Source organism: Eucyclogobius newberryi, unplaced genomic scaffold, assembly GCF_026437365.1.
Source record: "Eucyclogobius newberryi isolate DKJ021-1_F unplaced genomic scaffold, fEucNew1.0.hap1 SCAF_9, whole genome shotgun sequence".
Taxonomy (NCBI): Eukaryota; Metazoa; Chordata; class Actinopteri; order Gobiiformes; family Gobiidae; genus Eucyclogobius; species Eucyclogobius newberryi.
Window position 1 is genome coordinate 3586002 of NW_027316532.1, and position 26491 is coordinate 3612492.

Genomic DNA, 26491 nt, shown 5'->3' on the forward strand with positions numbered 1-26491 from the left:
TAACAATCATTTGGAAGGGCGTGTGGTGTCGACTATGCTGATTCAAATAGCAGATGTTATAACCTGCCTTAACTTTAAAGAACATATTGTATTTATTTTTCAACATTAAACTATATAGACTTGGTAGTTACTTAAGTACATAATTTATGTGTAGGGTAACATACTAGTACAAGTACTGTAAGGTTATGAATGTCCACCCACTTGTGAAGGAGGCGGGGCATTCAGGGTTGATATTGATCGTGAATCGTATTTTGCAAATGAGTCGATAACAGATGGAAAACACTAGACATGATGGTTCTAGATCTATCCAGGTGTTAGAGTTAAGTCTAAGATGAAATTCAGCCTGTGAAGTGCATCATACGAACAGAACCAGAAGCTGTGATCCTGAGGAGACGGGCCTTCGTGGGGTCCAAGGGCCTTCGTGGGGTCCAAGGGCCTTCGTGGGGTCCAAGGGCCTGTGTGTTGTTCGTGTCACCTCCAGGCTTCACTCAGGGGTCACACTGCCACAGTCCGTTCTCCTTGGTTCTGAGGCGTTCTCCTTGGCTTTGAGGCATTCTCCTTGGCTCTGAGGCGTTCTCCTTGGCTCTGAGGCGTTCTCCTTGGCTCTGAGGCGTTCTCCTTGGCTCTGAGGCGTTCCCGAATGAAAAGGTCATCGTGCTGCTCCACAGATGTGGCTGGTAAAAGGCTGTGGACTTGAAAAGTTGCAAAAGGTCCTTGCTTGATTTTGCGTGATGTAGCATCAATCACGTTTTTAAAAACGGGCACAGGTTTCTTAGTTCCGGGAGGGAACATTAGCTTCTCTTGGAAAAGTCTTTGTCCCGTAGCATAGCATCGCTCACGCTAACTAGCCCCGAGGTCTGCTCCCAAGGCCTCATGGACCTTGCTGGTGGGACCCTGGATGGAGGGTCGAGCTTCGAAGGAAACCCGGATGGAACTCTGGATGGAACTCTGGATGGAACTCTGGATGGAACTGAGTCTGTAACTCTCTGCTCTTTCCTTTGTCTTACCCCGCGGGGGTTTTTGGCGCCGTGGCTTCAGCCAATCAGCATGCACGCAGGGGTCAGAGCTGAGCGTTACACGTAAGGTAAAACAACAAGTTATGAAATAGTTAAAATGACATGTAAAACACGATAACACAATATGTACATGTAAAGTCATCTGGTGGACACATTTTTGCAATCTGATGATTGTCTATTAAAACCACTAAAACCGCAGAGTCTTTCAGCGTTTTAGCGTTTGTCTTGGAGAGATCGTTACTCTCTGTAATCCAGAAGGAGTCATTTGATGAAAAGTTATTTTCAAAGTTCAAAGCGTCTCTGTTTGTTCTCTTTCACGTCCTCTGCTTTTGAGGGCTGTAAAACTCCACACGGACAGCTGAGAACACCTTTAGCCCGCATTCCTGTCACCATGGCAACAGGGGGAGGACATCTGCATATCCTACATATGTGACAATAGCTAAAGCCATAAGCCATGTTTCAACTGGCTCTAGCCCTCCAGACAGGTTTGTTTTAGAGTGCTTTCAATCAGTTTTGTTATGTTGGAATGCATCTCCATGCTAAGCCACCCAAATATTAAAGTTGTCTTTATAAAGTACAATTCGGGACAATTATTATCACAATGCCGATCACAGCAATATACACACAAAAAAAAACTTTAGTATTTAGTTTGTGGCGCTGTGAGATGTGGCTAAAGTTATTGTAGGGAAAAAATAGAATAAATAAACACTGCAAAATAGCCTCCCTATTTCCTGATAATGCTACATAAGTACAACATAGTTATGATCGTGATTTGAGGCAGAAATGTTCAGAACGAGATTGACAAGCACAGAAGATTCTCAGAGCCACTTCACAGATCAAGAAAACGTCACACATCTGGGAAATTTAGAACCGAGTGTTTTTGACGCTCGGAGGGGAGAGGAATTTCTAACCAGGATTCATCAAACTAGTGTGAATGAAGCTAAAGATAAGATAAGATATTCCTTTATTGTCCCACATGGGGAAATTTCATTGGTGCAACGCAGGTAGATACAGAGGTAGATACAGAAGAACAGATCACTTATAGGAAGTCTGAAAAACACTTCCAGTAGAAGATCTCCTATAAATAAATAAAAACTCCCATAGACAAATAAATAAACAATAAATGCTGCTCGAGGTATGTCTTTGATGAGGGATTAATGGTTAAAAGCTCAAAAAAGTGGATTTAGCATATGTGTCCTTTAACAGGAAACAGCTTTTATTATAAATCTGTCTGAAAACTGCAAAAGGCTGTTTCATGCTGTAGAATTTTCTACAGAGGCCGCAACGTTACTGATACTTGAGCGGTTGTCAGTCGCCAAAACTGACACCCATTCAAGTTTGTCATCGTTTGTGATGCTTGGTGGCTATCGCTAACTTTTCCATTGACAATGCATTAGCGCCTATGTTCAGCCCAACCAGACTTCAGAATGCAGGCAGAATAGGAAAAACGGCTGTAATAGTTAACTGCTCAGTCAAAATTGCAAAACCAGAGTAATACAAAAAAGTCTAACCTGTTTCCCACAATCCTCAGCGTCACTTGTTAAGGTGAAATAATGCTGCATGGTGCTGCATTATCCATTCTCTAAAGTAGGCCACACATTCCTATCCTATTTGCACAGCTGCGATTAGCTTTAGGCTGCACAGATTCCCCCAAAGATTATCTTACAGTGCACTCCAGCTAATTAGATTTACTGTACGAGAGGAGAGCTTAATAAAATATTTCAAACCATGAATAATTTGGTGGTGAATCTACAATGCCTTAACACTTGCAAGACAGAGGACTGAGAAAGCTATCTGATGGCCTGATAAGACAGAAATATGGTTAAACATTCACGAGTGAAAGGCAATTGGTGTAATTCAATTCTAGCTTCATGGTGGCAGATGGGTTAGTATGGTGGCTTTACAGTTAAAAGGTCTTGAGTCTGATTTCCCGGACAATCTGAGTTTGTTCTGTTTGTAGTTTGTTCTTCTCCCTCTGTCTTGATGGGTTTCTCTCAATCTAGTTTGGCTAAGCCTCCAATTTAGTATTCCTAATTATAATCTGTGGATTTATTTGAAGTTGCATCAAAAGATGTATTATTTTTTATGTTAAATATTTTTTGCCAACTTCTTCTACAAAGTGATTATAAACTCAATATCGTTAACAGTTAATTATCACATGGATTTTTTTACTTGTTCAACAACTCTTTACAATTTAACATTTTCTCAGACAATCTAGTTTCCACTTTAGTATTCCTAATTATAATCTGTAGATGTATTAGTAGTTGCACCAGTATAAAACATATTTTGTCCCCTCTACAAAGTGATATATATATAGAGTTTACAGAATCATCGCATAGAATTTTTAACATTAGAATTGAACCTTTTCTCAGTCAATCTAGTTTGGCTAATTCTCCAATGTGACACTCCTGACTAGGATCTGGAGATGAATAAGTAGTTGCTGGATTATATGTGTATGATGTTCAAACATCATTTGTTGCTGACTTTTTCCTTTATCACCAAGTCATCTTGACAAAATCAATATTGTTTATAAAATATTGCATCTGCCATTTTTTTTCTTGATCCAAGACTGTTTTGGGGTGGCAGTGACTTTGTGCACAATCCTGAAGGTCGATGGTTTTAGCTCTGACCACTGTGTCCGTTGGCAAGACACTCCTCCCACCTAGTTTGTGTATGAATGTTTTGTTTGTTTTATTTAAAGGAAATATTTTATGCTCAATTTTACTTTTTGGAAAGTCCTCTTCCCTCAAGCCTCAAAAAAGTGTCTGGAAAATTGACAATAAAGCTGATTGTTTTGTTCATTTATTTATTTGTGCAAGAGCCTATCCATTTTCCAATTGCTCCATACATTTTCAGAAACCAATAAATGAAAAGTACCCTCTTATTTAAAGAGCAAATATGCATTATTAGTATTGTTAAAGGTCTTAAACATGCTCTTTAGTACCTCTGCTTTGGCATCTCATGTTTCAGAACTTAAAATAATGTGTTTGATATGAAGTAAAAATGGCCTTTTACTAGTTAGCCGTTTCCCACATCAGGAATTGAGTTAGAGCTTCATCTACAGGCCGCGACGGGAATTACAACGGGTTCACCCAGACCTAGCTAGAACAAATTTTTCAGTGATTTATGAACCTAAAAACAGCACTGATCTTGGAGCCCAGCCACTAACGTAACAAAACTGGGAAATTCAGAACAAAGAGTATTTTGAGGACTTACTAAACAGGATTCAGCAAACCAGCGTGAATAAAGCTAAACACAACTCCAGGCATGTTTTTAATGAGGGAACAAATGAGTCAAAAAAGCCAGCTCCTTTTGCTTATGTCTGGTGTGGATTTGCAGGAGAGGAGTCTTTGATGATCTTCGTGGACAAGAGGAAGCTGAGCCGCTCGCCTGAAGGGAGTGAGTCCAATAACACGGCGGTCACCCTGGAGGCCCTGCACCAGCTGGCCGCGTCCTATTTCATCGATCGCGAGAGCACTCTGCACAAGCTGCACCACATCCAGATCGCATCCACTGCCATCAAGGTAGGGTCGTGTCCTGTTTCTTTTCCCGTGTGTTTGTGTTTTTTTTGCATATGCGACGGAATGCGTTTGTGTAATTGTGTTCATGTTTGGAGGCGGTTTGAACACGCACAACTGACAAAGTGCCGTCGGGTCGCCACCGCTCCTCCGTCGACACTTTCTGGCAGTATTCTTTTCATCGTATTCAGGAAATTGCCATAGGTGCCGTCGTTAATTGTAACCCTCCTGGTTGTGTCATTCTGCATAGGGCTGTTGATCCGCAAATAAGATGCTGGCTACAAAGCTGGTTTCAAGCAGAGAAATGGTGCATTGTTGACTTGTTGACATGAATATAGGAATATAGTGACTTTTCTTTTGTTCTCCAGTTAACTGCTTGGCATTCTCACTTGACCGAAAATGCAAAAATAACAGAAGTGCCAGTCAGTAGCAGTCAGAAGTAAAAGTGAGCAGGGCTACAGACTCTATCACTCACAGTTATATCAAATCAAATGTATCTTCACATACAAATTAATGGAGAGTCATTCCCCAAATAAAAGTATATCAAATGTTTGTGTATTTGCCCTCTTCACCAGTAACACGTAAAAGAGAATGATTAGTGTCACGAGACTCTTTCCAGAGACACAACAGAAATCCCATCTTAAGGTCAGTTAGCCTTTAGCTTCGATCTCAGTTTTACACATTAATCATCATCTAAGATAAAACTCCAAAAGGTTTACACTCACCAGTGACTTTTAACAATCTTTAATCTAGATCGTTTAATTGGCATTCTAAACACCTTGATTATTTGTACCTTGTGTACTTTGAGGGCTAATGCGATACATGAGGTCCTTTAGGCAGTACACGGACCTCTTGTGTTTCTCTCACTTTTAGTACATTTCTTTCTACATTATGCTCTTCCTTAAGTAAGTTCTAAGTGGAAATGGTGTGTTCCTAATTACTGGTACTCGGAACGCCAAATTATTTCTTTAGTGGTACTTGGTCTAAAAGTTTGAGAAACCACTGGGCTAATGCTAATAAGAAGAACAAAGAAAATACAGGAGACTGATTAAGAAAATCTAAAAAACATCCCAGACTAGCATGATTGCCAAGTGCCAAGATAGCGTGCGCCGATGCGTGTGTGTGACTGTTGAGCTCCATACGATACTCCGCTAGTTGGGTCTTAATGTCTAATTAAGCTTTCCATACTTTATTTTTGTTTTTTTATTGTTAGACCAGTGTTCAAGCTTATTATTTTTAAACCTATACCTTAAAGGCACAATGGACGATTTTTCGGCGATTTGAGAACGCAGGCGGAAGTGCACATGCCACTCCCCCGTACACATGCCACTCCCCCGTGCACATGCCACTCCCCCGTGCTTATGCCACTCCCCCGTGCACATGCCACTCCCCCGTGCACATGCCACTCCCCCGTGCACATGCCACTCCCCCGTGCTTATGCCACTCCCCCGTGCTTATGCCACTCCCCCGTGCACATGCCACTCCCCCGTGTGGACTGATACAACACACACGTGCGTTCGTTTTATGATTGATACGTGGCAGGACTAATTGGCCGTCCACGCCACGAGGAAATAAGACTTAGATTTGTGCCAAAAAATCATCCATTCCACCTTTGAGCTGCTTCAGTTGCTAGCCCCTTTACTCCATGGTTGAATTATTTAGAAGAGTTTCAATAAATTCTCCACATTGGTAACACTATTGAGACTCGTGCTACTTAATATCAGATCAAAACAAACATGTGCAAGTCATAATTTGGACTTGAGTCAGACTTAAGTTACTATTTGGATGATTTGAGACTTGGACTTGACTTTGAGCCTTCTGACTTGAGACGACTTGATTGACTTCTCCTCAGAAACCAAAATGTGTTTTTCAAGCCAATTTTCTCTTTACATTTGATACTTAGACGTGACCAAGCCTTTTAAAAAGAAGAACCATTGAGAGGAATCATATCAATTGCAAAAATATGAGCTGTTTTCTGTAATTTGGAGTTAAAAGGTCTTGAAACTCAAAGTAGAGGACTTGGGACTTGGGACCCAAACTTGGCGACAAAGACTTAAGACTTATCACACAGAAAACAACACAAGTACTTTAGTGTTGAACACATATTTCTTCATAGTTCATCCAGCACATCTTTCATAAACCCTTGTCCCTCAATCCAATCACCCCCATTGTGTCCGCATTATAAGTGATTATGGTTGTTGTTGCATTAGCATCAGCCTCAGCCTTGCCTTTACGTGAACCCTGCAGAGCTCTTGATTAGCTTGTCACACACACATTAATGCAGCAGTGGACAGATAAAAGCTGTGTTTTAAGTGGATCCTACAATCAGCCGGATTAACCCGCGCCATCACAGCTCTTTCTGAGGATTAGCTTTTTCATTCAGGCTTTTTGAAACACTATTAAAGGCAATGTGAGGACAAAACACCAAACCGGGCTTTGCAACTGTCAGATCATTTAGGTCCACAATAGTATTAGCAAAGAGAAAGTTAAGATTAATGGTGGGTATGAATATGATTACGCGTTTAAATCCAAACCACACTGACAGCAGTCCATTGTGCTTTTAGATTGGTTAAAAGCTCATTCAATTAAGCGGATGATATTGTTTTCGAGAGATCGCAATTTAAATTTCATCATAATTCGTGCAGTTAGTATTGTTACATATTGGGGAAGTAACTAAAGGGATCTACTTCCTCTGAGAGTTCATATGCCTCTGTGATTGGTTATGAATCCACCTGTCACTCACTCAAGTCGCTCCGGAATATAAGTCGCACCAGCCAAAAAATGCATAATAGAGAAGGATAAAACATATATAAGTCGCACTGGAGTATAAGTCGCATTTTGCGGGGAAATTTATTTGATCAAATCTAAGAACAAGAACAGACATTTCCTCTTAAAATGCAGTTTAAAATAATAACAGATTAGAGAACATGGTGAATAGGTGTACGTATGCTAACGCTAACACCTTCAGCTACATGACGCACAGACAACAGACGGTCGTAAGTGTCTGGTATGTTAACGTAACATATCAACATTTATTCAGATAACTATAGCATAAATAACAAGTTTACCAAAGCATCTGTTTTACCCCAAATCACTAAATCCATTGAATTCTTCTTCCTCGGGGTCACTTCGAAGCTCCTCCCCAAACTACGGAGGTAGCCTAGAGGGCCCTAGAGCGCCCAGAGTGAAATGCAATTGCCAGTGTGAAAATAACGAATAACATCACATATAGGTCGCACCACAAAACTATGTAAAAAGGTGCAACTTATCATAAGGAAAGGTAGATTTAGAACTCAATTTGTTTTCACCATATCACCCTGTCCTACACTAATGCTGGATTTTCAAAACCCAAATCCTAACCCCAACGTTACCCAACTTAATAATGCAGCAATGTGTAACAAATAGTTTCTAATGTTGGCTCAGGGTGTGGCATAGAGTTGAGCACTACTCATCCACTCGACTAAAATGGTGGTTTAACTTACCATATTGGTCTTGGTGGAAAATAACAGTTACATCAATAGAGCCTAAAATGGACCTGCACCCCAATCTTAGTCTCAGTCGAAATTAAAGGGGAACATATCACAACAAAAAAGGGATATTCCATATAAATCAATGTAACTAGAGGAGTACAGACTGTGGTGGTGCCGGCGAAGGTGCCTCGGCACTCTAGTTTCTTTCTGTTGGATTGACTTTTCGCCGGATGCCTGACACCGGAGGCCTCCACGAGCCTTTTCCATATATTACGGATTAGTTACTGCGTCAGCACTTGGTCTTGATAGTATGCGATCAAAGCCTGTGACACAACAGCACCACAGAGCATAATGCAAACTATCCACCCCAAAACACTTCAGGGACCTTGTTTATAATTGGTAGTTTAAAAGTCTAGTATTTTTTGACGTATTTTTCTCGCCGCGAACCCATTCTGCGCCCATTGTTTGTCTGGCTTCTCTTTCTTGTGTACCCTAGCTCTTTGCGTGTGGAGATATGCTTATGATGTAAATATGTGTGTTACAGCTTGCGGGCGGCGCATTCATCACTTTGTCTGTTCTTATCAAGCGGAATGAATTGAATCGGCTGAGTTCGCCCTTCTCTCCTCCCCCACTTCTTCTCACTCTTTCTCCTTTCGCTCTCCATGTATTATCTGTTCTTTGTGCGATTCCTCACGTGGCATTAATGTGTTTACTGTGGATGCCGGTAAACAGACGATTACGGACTGGAGGTGATAGGAAACATGGAGATGGGTTTAGAGCTAGCTTCAGGTGGTGGAACCCGAAACACCAGCGAGCGCAGCACCTGTTTGTGAAGTGATAGCATTGTGAGAGAGGCGGAACGCATTTGGCATTTGTTACATTTGCCAATGAGTAGTCAATTTTAACTTACAGCTTTATTTGCTGAAGTTCACTATTTAAAGGACACATATGCAAAGTCAAAATCATATTTAAAGCAGTAGGGTCCAAAATATGACACGGCGACCGTCAGAGCAACTTTTGTTGGCCATTCTAGCTTTCTGTTCCTGAATTTGTACAAATGTACTACTTTTTACGGCAACTTTTAGAAATGTCTGCTATCATATCTTAAATAACAGACATTGATTGATGAGATGCAGTCCTTATACTAATGTTCCAGACGTCAAATGTAACATTTCAGTCACTTCATTTACTCTATGTGGCCTTCTGTGAAAGAGTGTGGACAGCCGTGATTTAAAGGGTCAAAAACTGTGTTTTATGTGTGTAAATTGTGTAAAGGTTTTTGATTTTGGATGCAATTCAGACTTTCCCTAGTATCATTATATTTTAGAACTTTGCTCTTCTTTGGGCTACTTAGTTTCCTACCTATTTCAACATATTTTTCAACTTTGTAAAGATATGATTTATATTTACAAAATCAAAATATCTGTCTTAAAACAATCAGTTCATAGAATGCTATTTAATTCCTTAAAACAAAGCTGATGTTAAAAAAAATAACATTATTGCATTATATAACCATTTTTTTTCTCCTGCCGGTAAATATAGAACAGCCTTCGATGAAAAAAGTTAAAACATGTGAGACATTCTGGGCCAACATAGTCTCATTCCATCAATTCATCAATTTATAATGCCAATATCTGGAAATCCAGCCTATTTTCCCTCATTGAGACCGATATTTGATGACAGTATTCCCTTTTGAATTACGCAAATGGAAAAAATATGCCTTTTGTACATTTTCCACATACATTTTTAACTCAACTAACCATTTTGAAAGCTGCAGTCTCTTTATACAGCTCCATTACATTGAACAACTTGACTTTTTTTCCAGCTTCCGACGTTTTTCATTGACTCCGCGCTGAAATATAGCTGTTCATTCTCCAGTGAAGTGAATTGGCAAACGGATGTTAAGGTTGGCAGTCGCGCTGTAAAACTCTGCGACTAGAGATAAGTCTTGTTGAAACCCCCCAGAGAACACTTGTTTTGGGGGCATTTCCAGTTCACTGACGCCGTAATATTCCAAATGATCAAGATGGATTTTCTATACAACTTACCTTGATGGAAACTGATGCCAAAACTGGGTTGGCTCGAAGGAGGTGTACTGGTTGGTGGAGATAAAGGATTTAAATCGTGCTATTACATGCCTCCAAGCATTTTAGCTTTAAGGACTGGAAATGTATCAAATAAAAAAGGTAGGATTTTACTTAAGGAAATGATTGAGCTGACCTATTTTGGAGATTTTTTGTCTGGCAACTGAGCCAAATGACATGATGAATGACATGAAGCTGGCATCTTGGGCCACCCATGTAAATGTTATAATCTTCAAGAAGGGTCTTTCAAATTGCTTATAGAAGTTTTCGAGTGCGCTGTTATAGATCAACGCTTGTGAAGAGGAGGTTGGGTTGCAGGAATTGAACAGACCTTCAGGTTAGATTGTGATAGTAGTTAAGAAAGACTTAATCAAATGTCCCACACCATCAACAGAGATTTACCAATATATCTTGATTCCATTTCCATTTCGGAATGGATATTTGAATATTTGTAAGAAATCAAGTTGGAGAGTTGGAAACCTTCTCTGATCACATCAATGCTGTGGACCCACATATCAGGTTTACAAGAGAAGACTCTAAGGAGAATCGCTTGGCCTTTCTTGATTGTTCCACGATCAGAGGAGAGGACGGGAAGCTCCAAATAGAAGTATATAGGAAACCTACACACACGGATCAGTATCTGCTCTTTGGCTCCAACCACCCACTACAGCACAAGCTGTGATCAGAACCTTACAACACAGAGCTCAAGGTGGACACATGGACCTTCTTTAAACAGAAATGGAGGGCTAAGGTTTAATCTTCCTGTTATTTATAATGGGTTACTGAACCCCTGGAAAGGTAGAGGACATTCAGATGCTAATCAGGTACTCAGGGTGGTTGAGCCAGGGTCTCACAAAGACAAAGAGGATTCTAATAGCCCATTAAGATTCTGAATAGGCTCGGTAGATACAAGGGGGGAGTTTCTGTTGAAACAAACAACTCTTTCTACTTCAGGAAGGCTCCTCCCAATGGGCGGGTCTTACCACAGAACAGTATTAATATCGGAGTTCTCGATCTAAATTCTTTTATTGACAATGACTCTTGGATGAGAGTCGAAACGTCTATTTTTTCAAACTGAGTCCAGATGACTACAACTGAAGCTTTTTCTACTATGGAACACGCCTGGACGAATGAGGGATTACACCGACATATTTCCAAGAATTTTGGGCCTAAAACCTTGGATTTAGTTCGGGAACTCGAATCTGTAGCCAGGAAACTAGCAGACAACAGGAACCACTTGAGGTTCAATCTTAGATGCAGACAGAACAACATGATCCCGAAGAGCCTGCAGATCAAATCACCGGTCAGAGGACACAGAGCAGAGAAGATTTGGAGAAGGAGCCTTATGCAGATGCTCAGTGAAAGGATCCAGGAAAACAACGTCAGAATTGATAAATTGAAAGGCAGAACAGGAACTTTACAGGAGAAATTAACCAGCATACTCCCTGAAGAAGCTTTCAAAAGAGTGCTGGATTTTACACAGACAGCACAAGAAGCACAGCACAGGAAGAGCAAAGAACGCCAAATCAAGAAGTTCAACATTCTTTTGAACAAAAAGAATGCAGGTGAGGTCGAGCTAGACATTAGGACTGAGACAGACAAATTAGCGACCAGCAAAAACAATTGGATTAAGAACCTATCAGATCGTGTTCTGACACAGGCAGAAAAGGAGGTGCTCTCTAAAGGGCTCAACTTTTCTGTCACCTCGAAACACATCCCTACAGAGGACTACATCACAGCCACTGAAACGGCAATTAGAAACAACAAAATGACTGAATCGGAGGCTGCAGACCTGAGGTTACGTGTCACAGCGACCCTGAAGAGTGCCAAACCACCGCCTTCAAATATCACAGCTGAAGAGAGTAAAGCACTTTCAGCACTGGAAAAAAGATCATAGCATCAACATCCTCCCAGCAGACAAGGGACGTTGCACTGTGATTCTCAACGCAGCTGATTACGAAGCCAAAGTCCACACCCTCCTCGAGGACACGACCACATACGAGCGCTTGAAAAGAGATCCGACCAGTGGCTACAAGAAGAAAGTGATAGACTGTTTACAAAGGCTGGAAAAAGAGGAAGCGATAGACCGGCCTCTGTATTACAGACTGTATCCTGGTGAAGCCATGCCTTGCATTTATGGCCTTCCAAAAATACACAAAAAGGAGGTTCCACTCAGACCCATAGTGTGCAGCACAGATTCCATCACTTACAATGTGGCCAAGCATTTAACAACTATATTGGCTCCGCTTGTGGGGAATTCGGAACATCATGTGGAAAACACGCACAACTTTGTGGATAAAGTGAAACATCTCCAACTGGACCCAGATGACCTCATGGTTTCATATGATGTGGTGTCCCTGTTCACCTGCATCCCGACCTCTGATGCAGTAGCAGCAGTGAGGATCAGACTGCAGGAAGACACCACCTACAGGAAAGGACCAAACTGACACCTGAACACATATGTAAACTGTTGGACATCTGTCTGAACACCACTTACTTTCAATTCCGGGGACAATTTTACAGACAGATTCATGGCTGTGCCATGGGCTCGCCCGTCTCTCCCATAGTGGCCAACCTGTACATGGAGCACTTTGAGAAGAAGGCACTGTCCTCATTCTCAGGCATAGCCCCAAAACTGTGGCTCCGCTATGTCGATGATACTTTTGTAACAATCAAGAAACAAGAGCTGGAAACCTTCTCTGATCACATCAATGCTGTGGACCCACATATCAGGTTTACAAGAGAAGACGCTAAGGAGAATCGCTTGGCCTTTCTTGATTGTTCCACGATCAGAGGAGAGGACGGGAAACTCCAAATAGAAGTATATAGGAAACCTACACACACGGACCAGTATCTGCTCTTTGGTTCCAACCACCCACTACAGCACAAGCTGGGGGTGATCAGAACCTTACAACACAGAGCTCAAGGTGTGCCCACCAGCTCAGAGGGCAAGAAGAAAGAGGAAAAACATGTCCGAAATGCCCTCTCAGCCTGTGGTTACCCCGCTTGGGCTCTCAACAGAGTGAAGAGAACCAAGAAGCAGGACAAAAGGGAAACTGAACAGAGAAGGAAGGGTGTTTCTATCCCTTATGTGTCTGGCCTCTCGGAAAAACTGCAGAGAATTTTTAGACAACACGAAGTCCCTGTTTATTTTAAACCAGGAAACACTTTAAGACAAAAACTGGTTCACCCAAAGGACAAGTTGCCGACTCAAAAACAGAGCAATGTAGTTTATTCGATCCAATGCAGTGAATAAAGTTGTAAAGAACGTTACATAGGTGAGACGAAACAGCCTCTACACAAGAGGCTTTATCAGCACAGAAGAAATACTAGTTCAGGACCACAGAGCGCCGTGCATCTCCATCTTGAAGCCTCTAATCACTCGTTTGAAGACGGTGATGTGAAGGTTTTAAGCAGGAGAAAAGATGGTTTGAAAGAGGAGTCAAGGAAGCTATTTTTGTTAAAAAAGAAAGACCTTCTTTAAACAGAAATGGAGGGCTAAGGTTTAATCTTCCTGTTATTTATAATGGGTTACTGAACCCCTGGAAAGGTAGAGGACATTCAGATGCTAATCAGGTACTCAGGGTGGTTGAGCCAGGGTCTCACAAAGACAAAGAGGTTTCTAATAGCCCATTGAGATTCTGAATAGGCTAGCTCGGTAGATACAAGGGGGGAGTTTCTGTTGAAACAAACAACTCCTTCTACTTCAGGAAGGCTCCTCCCAATGGGCGGGTCTTACCACAGAACAGTATTAATATCGGAGTTCTCGACCTAAATTCTTTTATTGACAATGACTCTTGGATGAGAGTCGAAGCGTCTATTTTTTCAAACTGAGTCCAGATGACTACAACTGAAGCTTTTTCTACTACTAATACTGATGTGCAATTCTGTCATATGTGCAATTACTGTGAAATTCATGTGCAATCTATGTGCTGTCGTGACACATATTCATGTGCAATTACTGTCGGGATCACATGCAATGGTATTTATGTATTTATTTATTTATTTGTCTATGGGAGTTTTTATTTATTTATAGGAGATCTTCTACTGAAAGTGTTTTTCAGACTTCCTATAAGTGATCTGTTCTTCTGGATCTACCTCTGTATCTACCTGCGTTGCACCAATGAAATTTCCCCATGTGGGACAATAAAGGAATATCTTATCTTATCTTATCTTCTCTAACCACCACAACTAGTTCCGCACGCCGCCCGCCCCAGCACCCGCGTCCTCACCGCGCCACCGGGGAGCGCGAGTGTGGAGCGGGACTCGCGCTCCCCCCGCTCCACACTCTGCTTCCCTGTCACACTCGTACGTTTCAAACATGCCACACGCTCCTCTGCGGCACCTTGAAACAGCAAATACATCCATGGAAACAGCAGGAGGACCGCGACAACTATAATAATCTGATGTGAAACAGAAAGTCTGCGATGACATGGAGCCAACGCCGTAAAGTGACAAAATACAAAATGTAGAGCCACCGCTCAGAACACCAGCATCACTGTCACACACACAATGTTTTACAAACTAATGTCTTATTTCAAGTTATCTGACAGAAACGCACATGAATTCATACTGTAAATGTTACAAACAGTCTGGTGACAAGTTAATTAGCCCTTTATATATATTCTTTATATATTCTTTATATACAAACAGAACACTTTGGACTGGTCAAGTGAAATGTTGCTGTTTTGGGGACAAACTTATGTGAAATTAAGAATAAAATGTGTTTTTTTTACGCAGAAACTCAATTTGTTATTTGTTTATTACAATTTAATATGCTTTTAAATGGTTTATGAAATGTACAAAAAAATAAGACTTACAAGATACAAGGATCTGATGGTTCTGATGAAGGATGTTTTTCTGTTTCAATGGCATATAATATGATGTATGCAGGGTGTTGTTGTTGTTGTTGTTGTTGTTGTTTTATGGCGGTTGGCATCCGAGTGTTGCATTACCGCCAGACTTTATTCCTCAGACGTTTCGTAGTCCTCAGACTCTGTCGTAGTCCGTAAAAGTACTCCTCCCATTGCTTTGGCGTTACAAAGCCCATGTTGTTTTATGGCGGTTGGCATCCAAGTGTTGCATTACCACCAGACTTTATTCCTCAGACTTTGTCGTAGGGTGAGTTCTTTATTTTTGACATTCTAAAGACACTGAAAGACTGAATGTTCTTTTCACAATAGAATGTTGATAATTAAAAAAAAAGACAATTGTGATAAAAATACAACTCCACGGTACAGAAGCTTTGGAACTACCCTATATTGATTTTTCCTGACTTGGGGTTGAGGGGTTTCCCAGGGGCTCATGCCTCGACCTTGCTATTGTTTTCAGCGTGTCATGAATCACACACGTCACCAAACAATCTCAGGCTGTCTGATTGTTTTCAAATGAGGTGTGGCCTGGAGACTATGATCGACCTTCAGAGAAATGATGAAGAGAGAAGCACAAACAAGTACAAAAAAGTTTGTATCTTTAATGTGCATGGTACAAAAAAATATGATGTTATAAAGTCTTAAGAATATATTTTGCTAAAGGTATTTTGAACAGATATATTTTCCTGTTACCGTACTTTTGGGGCTGTACAGCGCTCCTGAATAAAAGCTGCTCCAATGAAATTATACATATACGGGCTGCACCTGTCAGTTAGCCGCAGGTGCCCATGTTGAGATATTTAAACACGCTGCCTGTCTTTTGAACCGGGGGTCTCACAGCACACCCATGGTCCGCTAATTAGACTCATTTCTCAGTGAATATGGGAGGGAGTTGGATTGTAATAAAATACACAGCATTTTGAAGTTCAACATATAGAGAACACATCACAGCTGTCCCTACTGTCCCCTCTGTCCCTACTGTCCCCTCTGTCCTTGATTACTCTGTGTGAGCTGATTTACCTGTGTTTTCACATCTTCATCTGCTCCTGAGCTTGTGCTTGGGCCAAGAATGCGGCAGGTTCTAAACTGCAGATGGCTGTACATCACAGGCCGTAAATAACATGCTTGACTGAGCGCATGTGGCAGAAACAAAGACCAAACCAAAAACGTCCACAAATGGACAGTAATTGACCATTGCACAAACAAAGGAGTTTAAGAATGAACATTAACTTGTCTCAACAGTACACACTATTCTGGCAGCTATTGTTCCCCAACATACACCGATCGCAAGTGTTCTGCGCATGAGCCCCATCCTCACCCCAGACTGTGGACCAACGCCCCAGACTGTGGACCAACGCCCCAGACTGTGGACCAACCCCCCAGATAGTGGACCAACGCCCCAGACTGTGGACCAACCCCCCAGACAGTGGACCAACGCCCCAGACTGTGGACCAACGCCCCAGACTGTGGACCAACCATTTCCTCAAACTCTTGTGCCATGTTTTGCGTTGCTTCTATAAGAATTCAACTCAGATTTGGAGGGAAGTGTCTTGCTCCGTCTCGCACGCTATAACATTTAGAAAAGCATTAGTTCATCAGCTGTTTGTGGGTTTCATTCTGTGAATAAGAGACGGATTGACAACAAATTTGGAGTGTTTGATTTCGAGCGATGTATTGTCATGTTGGCGTCTCTTTCATCACCATTCACCTGTAGCATTTGCCTATTTTACTTCTCTAAAGTGAAATACTTGCATGTTAGTGTTACTGTTATTCTCAAACACAGAACAATGAAACACCCATGGCCAATAGAGATAAATATCCTCTCAGTACAATCCCAGTACATCACCAAACAAAGCCCATCCCATGCCAACAGTCCAGTCTGGTGCTGCTGCCTGTAGCAGAAAAAGGCTGACACATCGATCGGCTTGGCTCTGATTTGCAGCCGGCGCTCTGCTATCGAAGATTCATTTAATTTAGTCGGAGGAGAGCACCACTGATGAGGAGGAGAAGAAAAGGAGGAGGAGGAGGAGGAGGAGGAGAGGGAGGCTTTTGACCTAATTTGGGCAGCAGTTCATTTGTCGAAGCCGGAGAAAGCTGGTACAATCACATAATGAGTGAGAGGAGCAAAGAGATAGAGGGGGAGTGTAAACTTGAGAGAATGTAAGTAAATAAAACACTTCAATTATAAGAATAGTTTTCAAAACTGGGTTACCTGATTTTTACCATCTTAAAAAACTTGAAAAAACATTTGCCAAAGTTATTACTCACTTACCTAATTAATCCCTAGCTAACGTAGCATGCTTAGCATGCTAACAGCGCACTTCCTGCTTTGCGGAGAATATAACGCTCTATAACTAGATGCAGACAGCTCTCAGCTCTTTTTGACCCCAAGAGCTACTTTTACAATTTTTCTTTACTGGAGCAAAACTTTGTTTTATTATTATTTCATGAAACAGAAATTAAACTATTAAGTGCAACCAGGCTTGGTACGAAAAGAGCTATATTAGCCAAAGCTAATATAGCACCTACAGTAGACCAACACAGAACAGACATCTCACCATTGCTCTAAGAATGGGCACCAAGCAACACATCTGTACTGAGCCTTCAGCTGAGCAGCAGAAAGCACATTATGCTGAAAACATTAGCATCGCTAGCACAATCTGTGCGCTGCTGTTGAGTCTTTATTGTGATATGTGTTGTAAAATGAAGAATGTATACTTACTAGAACAATAAAGACAGACTGTGTAACAATCCATTGTCATCAGTTCATTTGAGATCAAGAAAACAATAGTGCGTCCTTCAGACTAGGACATGTTTCCAGAGCTTAAAGCCCTGACTGACTGTGAGAGGCACGAGCACTTTTGTGTATTTGTTTGTAGAATTTTGAGACGGATAATATAATACATTTAGGAATGTTACGTAGCAAATTGTAGACCATAAAATAGAAGTCGGAATTTGCTCTGCCGGGACATTAACCACAGAGGTTACATTTGAAACAAGATGTCTTTTTTTCTCGCTTTAAAGCACAATAATAAAATAAAACATTGCTCTCATCAAAAACATAGTCAGAGTTGTTCACTTCATTCAGGTTTATCAGCTTGTCTTCTCTGCGCCTCACGTAAACGCCCCTGAGGTCTGCTCACGTTTATTACAAATACATGTCATGGGAAAAGCTTTAGTTTATTTCCCAATGGTAATTCCCTCTGCTTTCAGTAGATGGAGTGTTTACACCAATCCTGATGAGGGAACGTCTGACTAAGAGAAAGTTATGTGTGGTTTTCAACAGATGCGTACATTCTTTCAAGTTCTAAAACATGAGATGCCAAAGTAAAGGTTCTCAAGAGCACAGCAATAAACATAATGCACAATTGATGTCCTTCAACGTGCAGGTTTATTTTCTTAATGCAGATTTGCGTCCAGGTGTCATAGTTCAAACCTTAAAAACGCCTTAAACGGATGTCAGATGTTTCAGATAAGACACAGACAACTCGACTGTTGCTTGAGCGCTGACGCCACCATTAGCATAAACACCTCCCAAAACAGAAAGCCTTGTCATTTTGTGCGTGTGGACCTTGAATAATGGATGTGATTTTTGTATCTCGTTATTGGAGGCTGAGGGGGAACAGGCATCGTGCATGTTTCCCCTCTTTAACCTTCTCTGCCTGGCATTTCTGTGCGCCGCATCTGTAATGTGAGCATTTGAATAGGCAAAGGCTGCTTCAGTGACACGCTCATTACCTCCTGGATAGTTTAAAAGCTTTATATGCATATTGTAGCATTTAAGAACTCACTTGTACTTAAAGCTGCATATTGAAATTGTGTGGAATTGAAATTGTGATTGATCGCATTGATTAAAACATGGATCAAGAAAAAAAAAAGGGGGGCGGGTAAAGTAGAAGGTTAAATTGGAAATAACAAAAGAGATTGAAAAAAATCAAACAATACACAATAATATGTAGTATATTCTATTAAACAAGGCGACATTGCCGTTGGATTAAGAAGGTAATTGAAATATGGAAATGTGCCCACCTATGAATGGGGACGAAGGGGCGTTTTTACTCTTCTTACACCAGGGATACAGTTGAAACTCTCTGGTATGAAAAAAAACACACTTTGGTCTGAACAAAGAACATTTTAGCATTTAAGTGCTAAGTATGTGTTTTTTAGGTGCACAATGTAACCTTTTTTATGTTATTGCTTTGCCTGACTGTGTTGCAGTGTGGAATTCAACATCTACCTTGCATTTATTTCATAACAGTGTTTTAATTGCTCAAAAATATCTTGAATTTTATTGTATTTTTTTTAGCTGTATATTGAAACTGAATATTTTCTTTTTAGTATCTTTTTTTTTTTTTTTTTTACACAATGCTGAACAAACAGCGTGACACAGACAAAGTGATAAAAAGAGAGAAAGTGATTTTTGCCTCCCCCATTTTATAGATATCCACCATTGTTTGTTCCCAGTCCTTGACAGTTAGCTCATTTTCTGTGAGATTTATGTTTTTGCTGCTGCCAAAAGTACATTACCAAAGTATCCTTCTGCTTTTTCCATTGCAGTAGTTTTATCTCCCATGCAGATACATCATTTTTGAGTTCAGCGAGTTGTTACTGTTAAAAATATCTCAGAAATGTCCAGTATTTTTATACCCACTTCTTATCGGCAACGAGTAAGTGGCTGAAATCAACTATGGAATCGAAAACAACGTGAAGATCAATATTTTCTGTGACAATTTTTTTGTCCTGGTTTAAGACTAATTAATTTCTGATATAGAACTGTTCTATTCCTGGTTTAGACAAAGTTCTGTTACGGGTTTTTAAGTGTGTATAAGTGTGAACATGAGATACAAGCACTCATGAATATTCAGGTGTCAACAGAATAAAGCTCACAATCGATGGAGTTTTCATTGAGTTGTGGATTGTTTTACCCAAGCAATATATATCATAATTTCCACCCTTTTATATTGACATGTAAAAGAACATCATTGTCTGTGTTTGTGTATAATTGCGTTTGTAACACTGGGTACAGCAATGGCACTTTTAAATATTCATGAATATCAAAGGAACCCATCCCTTGCTGCTGGGGTAATGGAGCAGGAGCGATGGGTAATCAAAGTGCAGTCAGTCAGTGTGGATATGGAGTTACAGGGACCTATCTTCAGATCTTGAGTGTGGAAAGGGCCCCCAGAAAGAAGCCACCTGAACACGGGAGAATACTCTACAGAGTTAATATCTAACTTTTGTTCCAATGACTTACATTCATTATGAGTCGGTGTAATCCTTGTCCATGGTTTCAAAGGTTGTCATCTTTGGTTTTTTAGATATGTAATGTACAAATCGCAAATATTTTCAATGTGTTGATGCTTGAAATACTTTCAAAATTAAAGTAGCAATATGGTTATTTTCTGATGGAGGGTCCGTCCCCTCCTTGTCTCCATGGATATGCTATTACTATATATATATATATACATATATATATATATATATATATATATATAATAATTTATCCATACATTTAGCTAATCTAGATATTCTTTCAATGCATTGTTTCAGCAAAAATAGAGAACTTTTGCCCATTAATTACATAGAATACTAACTGTCAATTGCTATGGCAACAGTCCCACTTTTTCTGAAACTGCTACTTCCTCTGAAAAAACTGTCACTCATATTTTCTTTGAATAGGATCATTAACTACTCTTCGCTAGCTGCATACAACGTACAGAAGAATACATTATCTTTCCTGTGATTGCACATAAAACCGCTCATCGTTTCAACTCCACTTCTCACTTGGAAGCTTGTGCGTGCCGTTTAGCGTCCGCGCTTCCTGTTTTGCAGCGTTCATGAGCTCAATACAATCCCTGCGTCCTCTCTTCATTACACTTCGCATGCTTATCCCGCGACAGCTAACATTAGCGCTCATCGAGTCTCTATAAACCTATCTCGGATGCAAATCCCCACATTGAAGCACAAACGGCAAGTCTTTTTTTCTTAAATAAAACATTAATGCTTATATAAATGTAGCTATTTAACAAATGTAGAAAAGTGCAGGCGTTTGAGGCCCGTTGCTACTTAGCTGCCTGACAATGCTAACTCGCTAAGTGACGTTGGGCTGGAATGATTTATACAGCGCTCACAACAGCGATGAATCTTTATCAGGGAAAAGCTTCTGTCGGAATGTGGTTTTGATACTGTGAAAATGGTAGGTTTTTAAATAATGCAGTCGGTCTTCACGCTGGATGTGGACAATATATAACGCAATCGCTCTGATCCCACAGCCCTGTTTCTCACGTTGAAATACATTTGAAGTAAATCCATAACCGCTGCGCTCACCCTGTCCCTAACTTTAACCAAACTCCTACAACAAGGCTCTAATTTTAAACTTACTCCTACAACAAGGCTCTAATTTGAACCCTACGTCAAAGCCAAAAATCTAACCTTATCGTACAAACAAGCTTGAAAATTAACCAAAACTTTTTAACAAGGTCGTGACCGTTACTATATCAAATATTTTAGTAATTAAGATGTTTGGCCCACAGGCTTTATTAGACAGGAAAGGACAGTGTGAAATGGGGGATGAGAGAGAAGGGAGGACATGCAGTGAATTGTCGGAGTCGAGATTCAAACTCATAACACTGCGGCCGGCTGTACAAGTGCAAAATTAGAGCCATTTTAAGCCACTGTTGCTGTGTGGACCTGAGCAAGGGGGACTGAGAAGAATTCCTTTTTTTTTTTTTTTTTACACCTCAATCACAAACCCAAACTACGTAAACTAGGGCTAATCAGAGTATGCTAACAGGAGTAGGATAACCCATGAGCGATGATGCAAAATACGACTCAGGTGACAGTTCACACCTTTACCAACCTAGAGCGAACAAACTGCTATACTCTTCAGCCGGGGTGTTACTTTAAGTGTAGTTAGCGCCTCCCTTCAGACAGATATACTGTAAGGCACTGAAGAAGCTGATTGGATGAGCAGAAAAACAACGTCTTCACCGCAAAATCGTTGGTCCAGTTGCTAGCATTTCATTTGCTTTTGTTACCGATATGTGTGAAAAGTCTTATACCAGGCCTGGCCAACCCGCGGCTCGCGAGCCGCATGCGGCTCTTTGCCTGGTTTCATGCGGCTCTTTTACGTTCATATCAACATTTGTGTTTGTGTTGTGCCAGACGGCGCTCTGCGTATGCGGAGGCGCCCGCACGGTGGTTAGCGACACGGCTTTGCGTGCAGAGGTCCGTGAGATCGATACTCGACATAAACACTTGATCTTGCATTTTTTCCCCTCGTCTCCTAACGACATAGTAAAAGAGGACGAGACAGGAGCTGCCAAAACCCCTGAACTCATTTGTTATTGTAATAAACGGGAAAATTATTTGTTGTTTTTATTTGTGTTTCACTTTTCACATTTAATCTAGGTCTGTATTTGACAAAGCCTACCTATAGATCTAAATAATTGTATAATTTAGTATTATTTTAATTGTCAGTATTAAACATTGTTTAACCATAATTAGGCTATAGCAACACAGTGTGACGTCCAATGTGTAGCTCAGGACCCGTGTTCTGCTTGCATTTGTAAATAATAAAAAGTTTTGCATGGAAGTGGAGATTCGGCATTCTCCGGACCACCGCTCGGCAGCCAATCAGAGCCAAGCACACAAACTTTGTCGACCAATCAGCGCGCAGCATGCACATTTTCCCTTGTAAAGAGTAAACTGTCATGGCGCGGGCCGAGGCGGACTTTAATCAAACACTTCCCGGCCCCATTTAATGATAATATTCCCTTTTTTCTGAGATTTATTAATAAATTGGCCCTGTCCTTGCACTTGAAAATGCCCGTCCACATTTCAAAATACCCCGTCCAAAATACGGGGAGACGGCCCACATCTAAAAGAAAACCAGCAATATTGAACTTCAACATGGTATGTAAATGATTTTTGGTTTTGGACTTTGTTGAATTGAGAGTTTGTGTGAGACACAATGTTCTTGTTGAAAATGACTGGCTTGTGGTCTTATACTGTACGAGTCCATTTCTGTCATTATCATGGTTGTGTATGACATGATATTGTTAATAATAATAATAATTTGTCTGAGCAGAGGTGTGTGTGTAAGAGGAAGGGATGGGGTGATGTTCATGTGTGCCATGTGTATGATGTGGCTCTTTGCGGTAACACAGTAAAAAATGTGGCTCTGGTTGGCCCCCCCTGTCTTATACTTTAACAGTGTACCTTTTGATGTAATTTTGCGTCCAATCGGTGCGTCCGTTTCTCCGCCTGCTCCTGTATTCCTGCTTTCCTTTTCCTCTGTATCTACCTGCGTTGTATTAATGAAATTTCCCCATGTGTGGACAATAAAGGAATATCTTTCTTGTCACCATTTAAAAGATGAGTTTCATATTTGCATCTAGATAAAAAACATGTCGACAATAACAAGGTTAGTGCATGAGCTTTTTGCATTGTCATACCCGCAAAATAACACATTTCTATGCCGTGTTTATGTTTTTATTCACAATGAGCGCATTCATTCGGTGTTGTGATATCTGCTGTTTATTCTCAAGGTTATAATTTCTGAAGCAACAACAGCTCAATGACAAAACACTCAAAAGCCAAGATAACAGACGCAAAAGCAAAATACGATTCGTAGAAATATATCAGTGAGTTTTCAAGCCATCATCCATTATAATCTCTGTATTGTTGGCGGCGTATTGACGATGCAGAGCGGCGAAGGTTCTTCTGTTTACAAGTCTGAAAAGGCAATTCATTCCGACATTGTATAAGCAGGAATATGAGACGTTTTGTAGTCTTTTGTCAAAGACGTGAAACATCGATATAAACAGACACATGCACTCCAAACGTTTTGACTTTATTGGATTTCTGGACGTATTAGGTTTTTGAACTGGTACGTAAACATGAACACATTACGTTACTAAGTTATTTTAAGGTATTAAAACAAACTTTAAGATCAAAATGACATGTTATTACAGAGGGAATTTCAATTTAGTGTTAAACCTCTACATGTGTGGAAAAAGTAAAGTAGTTTGCCGTTTATATGTGTTCTTATGTTATTCATTTGCAGTATTCAAAGGATAGAATAAGTATTATGTAAGGTACAAGGAGAATCATGTCTTAAAGTTTCATTATGTAACTTTTCTGATGGAGAAACCAATCCGTCTCTATATGGCATGTGTATGTTTTGTTTATCTAAATGTGTCCTAAAAGTATTACTGTCATTCGTGGTAAAATGCTAACATCAGTTTCCTTACCCCGTTTTCTTTCACATTACACTTTTAACCATGTCATAAAAAAAATGTAGCTGGAGATGTGTTTTTACTTCATTCACACTAGTTTCGTAAATCCCGTTTACAAGGTTGTCTTGCTTTGAGCCTCAGAAATAAGTTTCCATTTCCCTGGTCAGTTACAACACAGGTATCAATCAATCAAATGTAATACTTTATTGAGCACAATTCTTACAAAGTGCAATTCAAAGTGCTTTAAAATGTTAAAGACACATAAAAAAACAGAAAACAGTGGATGTCACTACAAATAAATAAAAACACATTAACATGGTATTTAAAAGAATTTCAGTCAGGCACGGCTGAACAAAACAGGTAGAGCTCCGGAACTCTACTCTACCTTTTCTTTTCTTTCAGTGTTTTAAAAATTAAACAGAGAAATCACAGAATAGAACGTGACCAAGCAAAAACAGAAATAATTAAAGCCGCAAGCGGCATCCAACGGCCCTCGCGGGCCGCCGGCCTTCCGACTCTGCTCTCTGCATTTTACAGAGTTGGCGCTAACGTAATTGTCTAAGAACTAAGACAGCGACACATTGGACATGTACAATGCTGTGCTTAACCAGTGCAAATGAACACAAATGTTGGTCAAATGTGCAGCTCCAGCGCACAGAGACCGTGACACTTGGAATAAAAATATGGATAACTTTTGATGCTCCGCTTGTGTAGATTATTTTCCCCAAATATGAACTTGATCGAGCTATTGCCCACAGAGGAGTTCATTAAAGTGTGAAGCGTAAATGTGAACATTTCAAGGATTTGGCGTTTTTCCCATTTGTGACATATATTTGCGGCTCTACCGCACAGAGACCGTAGCACTTAGAATCAAAATATGGATAACTTTTGATGCCCCGCTTGTGTAGATGATATTCTCCAAATATGAACTTGATCGGGTAATCGCCCTAGGAGGAGTTTGTTAAAGTGTGAAGTGTAAAAATGTGGTCATTTGAGAGATTTTGCGGTTTCCCCATAGGGATAACATGGGATGTTTCTGTCATCGCTACGGCTACGCTTTACCAAATATGACTTTGGCTCCCATACTTTTATTTTGGGGATGGCAAATGAGAATTGTGTGCAAAATGTCATGTCATTTGGAAAAACTCTTGTTTATAGGCCACTCTGAAGGCCAAATAGTCCAAATTCTGCGAAAAGTTTGCGGCTCAGCTGCACAGAGACCGTAAATGTTATCCATAAAATTTGAATAACTTTAGATGCCCCACTTGTCTAGAGGAGGTACACCGATTTTGAGATTGGTGAGCCAAACGCACTAGGAGGAGTTGGTGAAAGTGTGAAGCGTGAAAATGTGGTCATTTTAGAGATTTCGCTGTTTTCCCATTTCTGACATATATTTGCGGGTCCGCCACACAGAGACCGTAGCACTTAGAATCAAAATATGGATACCTTTTGATGGCCCGCTTGTGTAGATGATTTTCCCCAAATATGAGTTTGATCAGACAATCGCCCTAGGAGGAGTTTGTTAAAGTGTGAAGCGTAAAAATGTGGTGATTTGAGCGATTCTACGATTTTCCCATAAGGATAACATGGGATGTTTCTGTCAACGCTACGGTTACGCCGTACAAAATATGACTTTGGCTCTCATACTTGTATGATCAGGATGGCAAATTAGAATTTAGTGCAAAATGTCATGTCATTTGGAAAAACTCTATTGTTTATAGGCCACTCTGAAGGCCAAATAGTCAGAATTCTGGGAAACGTTTGCGGCTCCGTCGCACGGAGACCGTAAAAGTTATCCTTAAAATTTGGATAACTTTAGATGCACCACTTGTCTAGAGGACGTACACCGATTTTGAGGTTGGTGGGCAAAACGCACTAGGAGGAGTTCGTTGAAGTGTAAAACATAAAAATGTGGTAATTTGAGAGATTTTGCGGTTTTCCCATAGGGATAACATGGGAGGTTTCTGTCATCGCTACGACTACGCCGTAAAAATTTAGGCATTTTTGTGATTGGCTTTTGTGATCGGGACGGCAAAATAGAATTTTGGGTAAAGTTTAGACAATTTTGGTAAAACTAATTTTTGACCTTCAATGTTAATTTAAAGGTCACTCTGTAGGGGGCGCTATCGCGGCCATTTCAATTTTGTCAGCCTAAACTGGTCCAAACTAGAAAGTTTAACAACTGATTAAAATTTGGTCCTAATCGGACTGGTTTTGATCAAATGGGAGCAATTTTTAGATCTGCAATATTCCAAAATAAGTTGTCCAACTTTGCGGCTGCGCCGCACACAGA

General features: G+C 40.5%; 1 protein-coding gene across 1 annotated transcript in view; it reads left to right on the plus strand.

The window, feature by feature from the left end:
• LOC140353875 (BMP/retinoic acid-inducible neural-specific protein 3-like) overlaps window positions 1-26491 on the plus strand; it is a 269485-nt gene that overhangs the window by 106585 nt on the left and 136409 nt on the right. The window contains exon 4 of the mRNA XM_072438634.1: window positions 4356-4540. Within this exon, the coding sequence (XP_072294735.1) occupies window positions 4356-4540 (185 nt within the window). The remainder of the gene's footprint in view (window positions 1-4355; window positions 4541-26491) is intronic.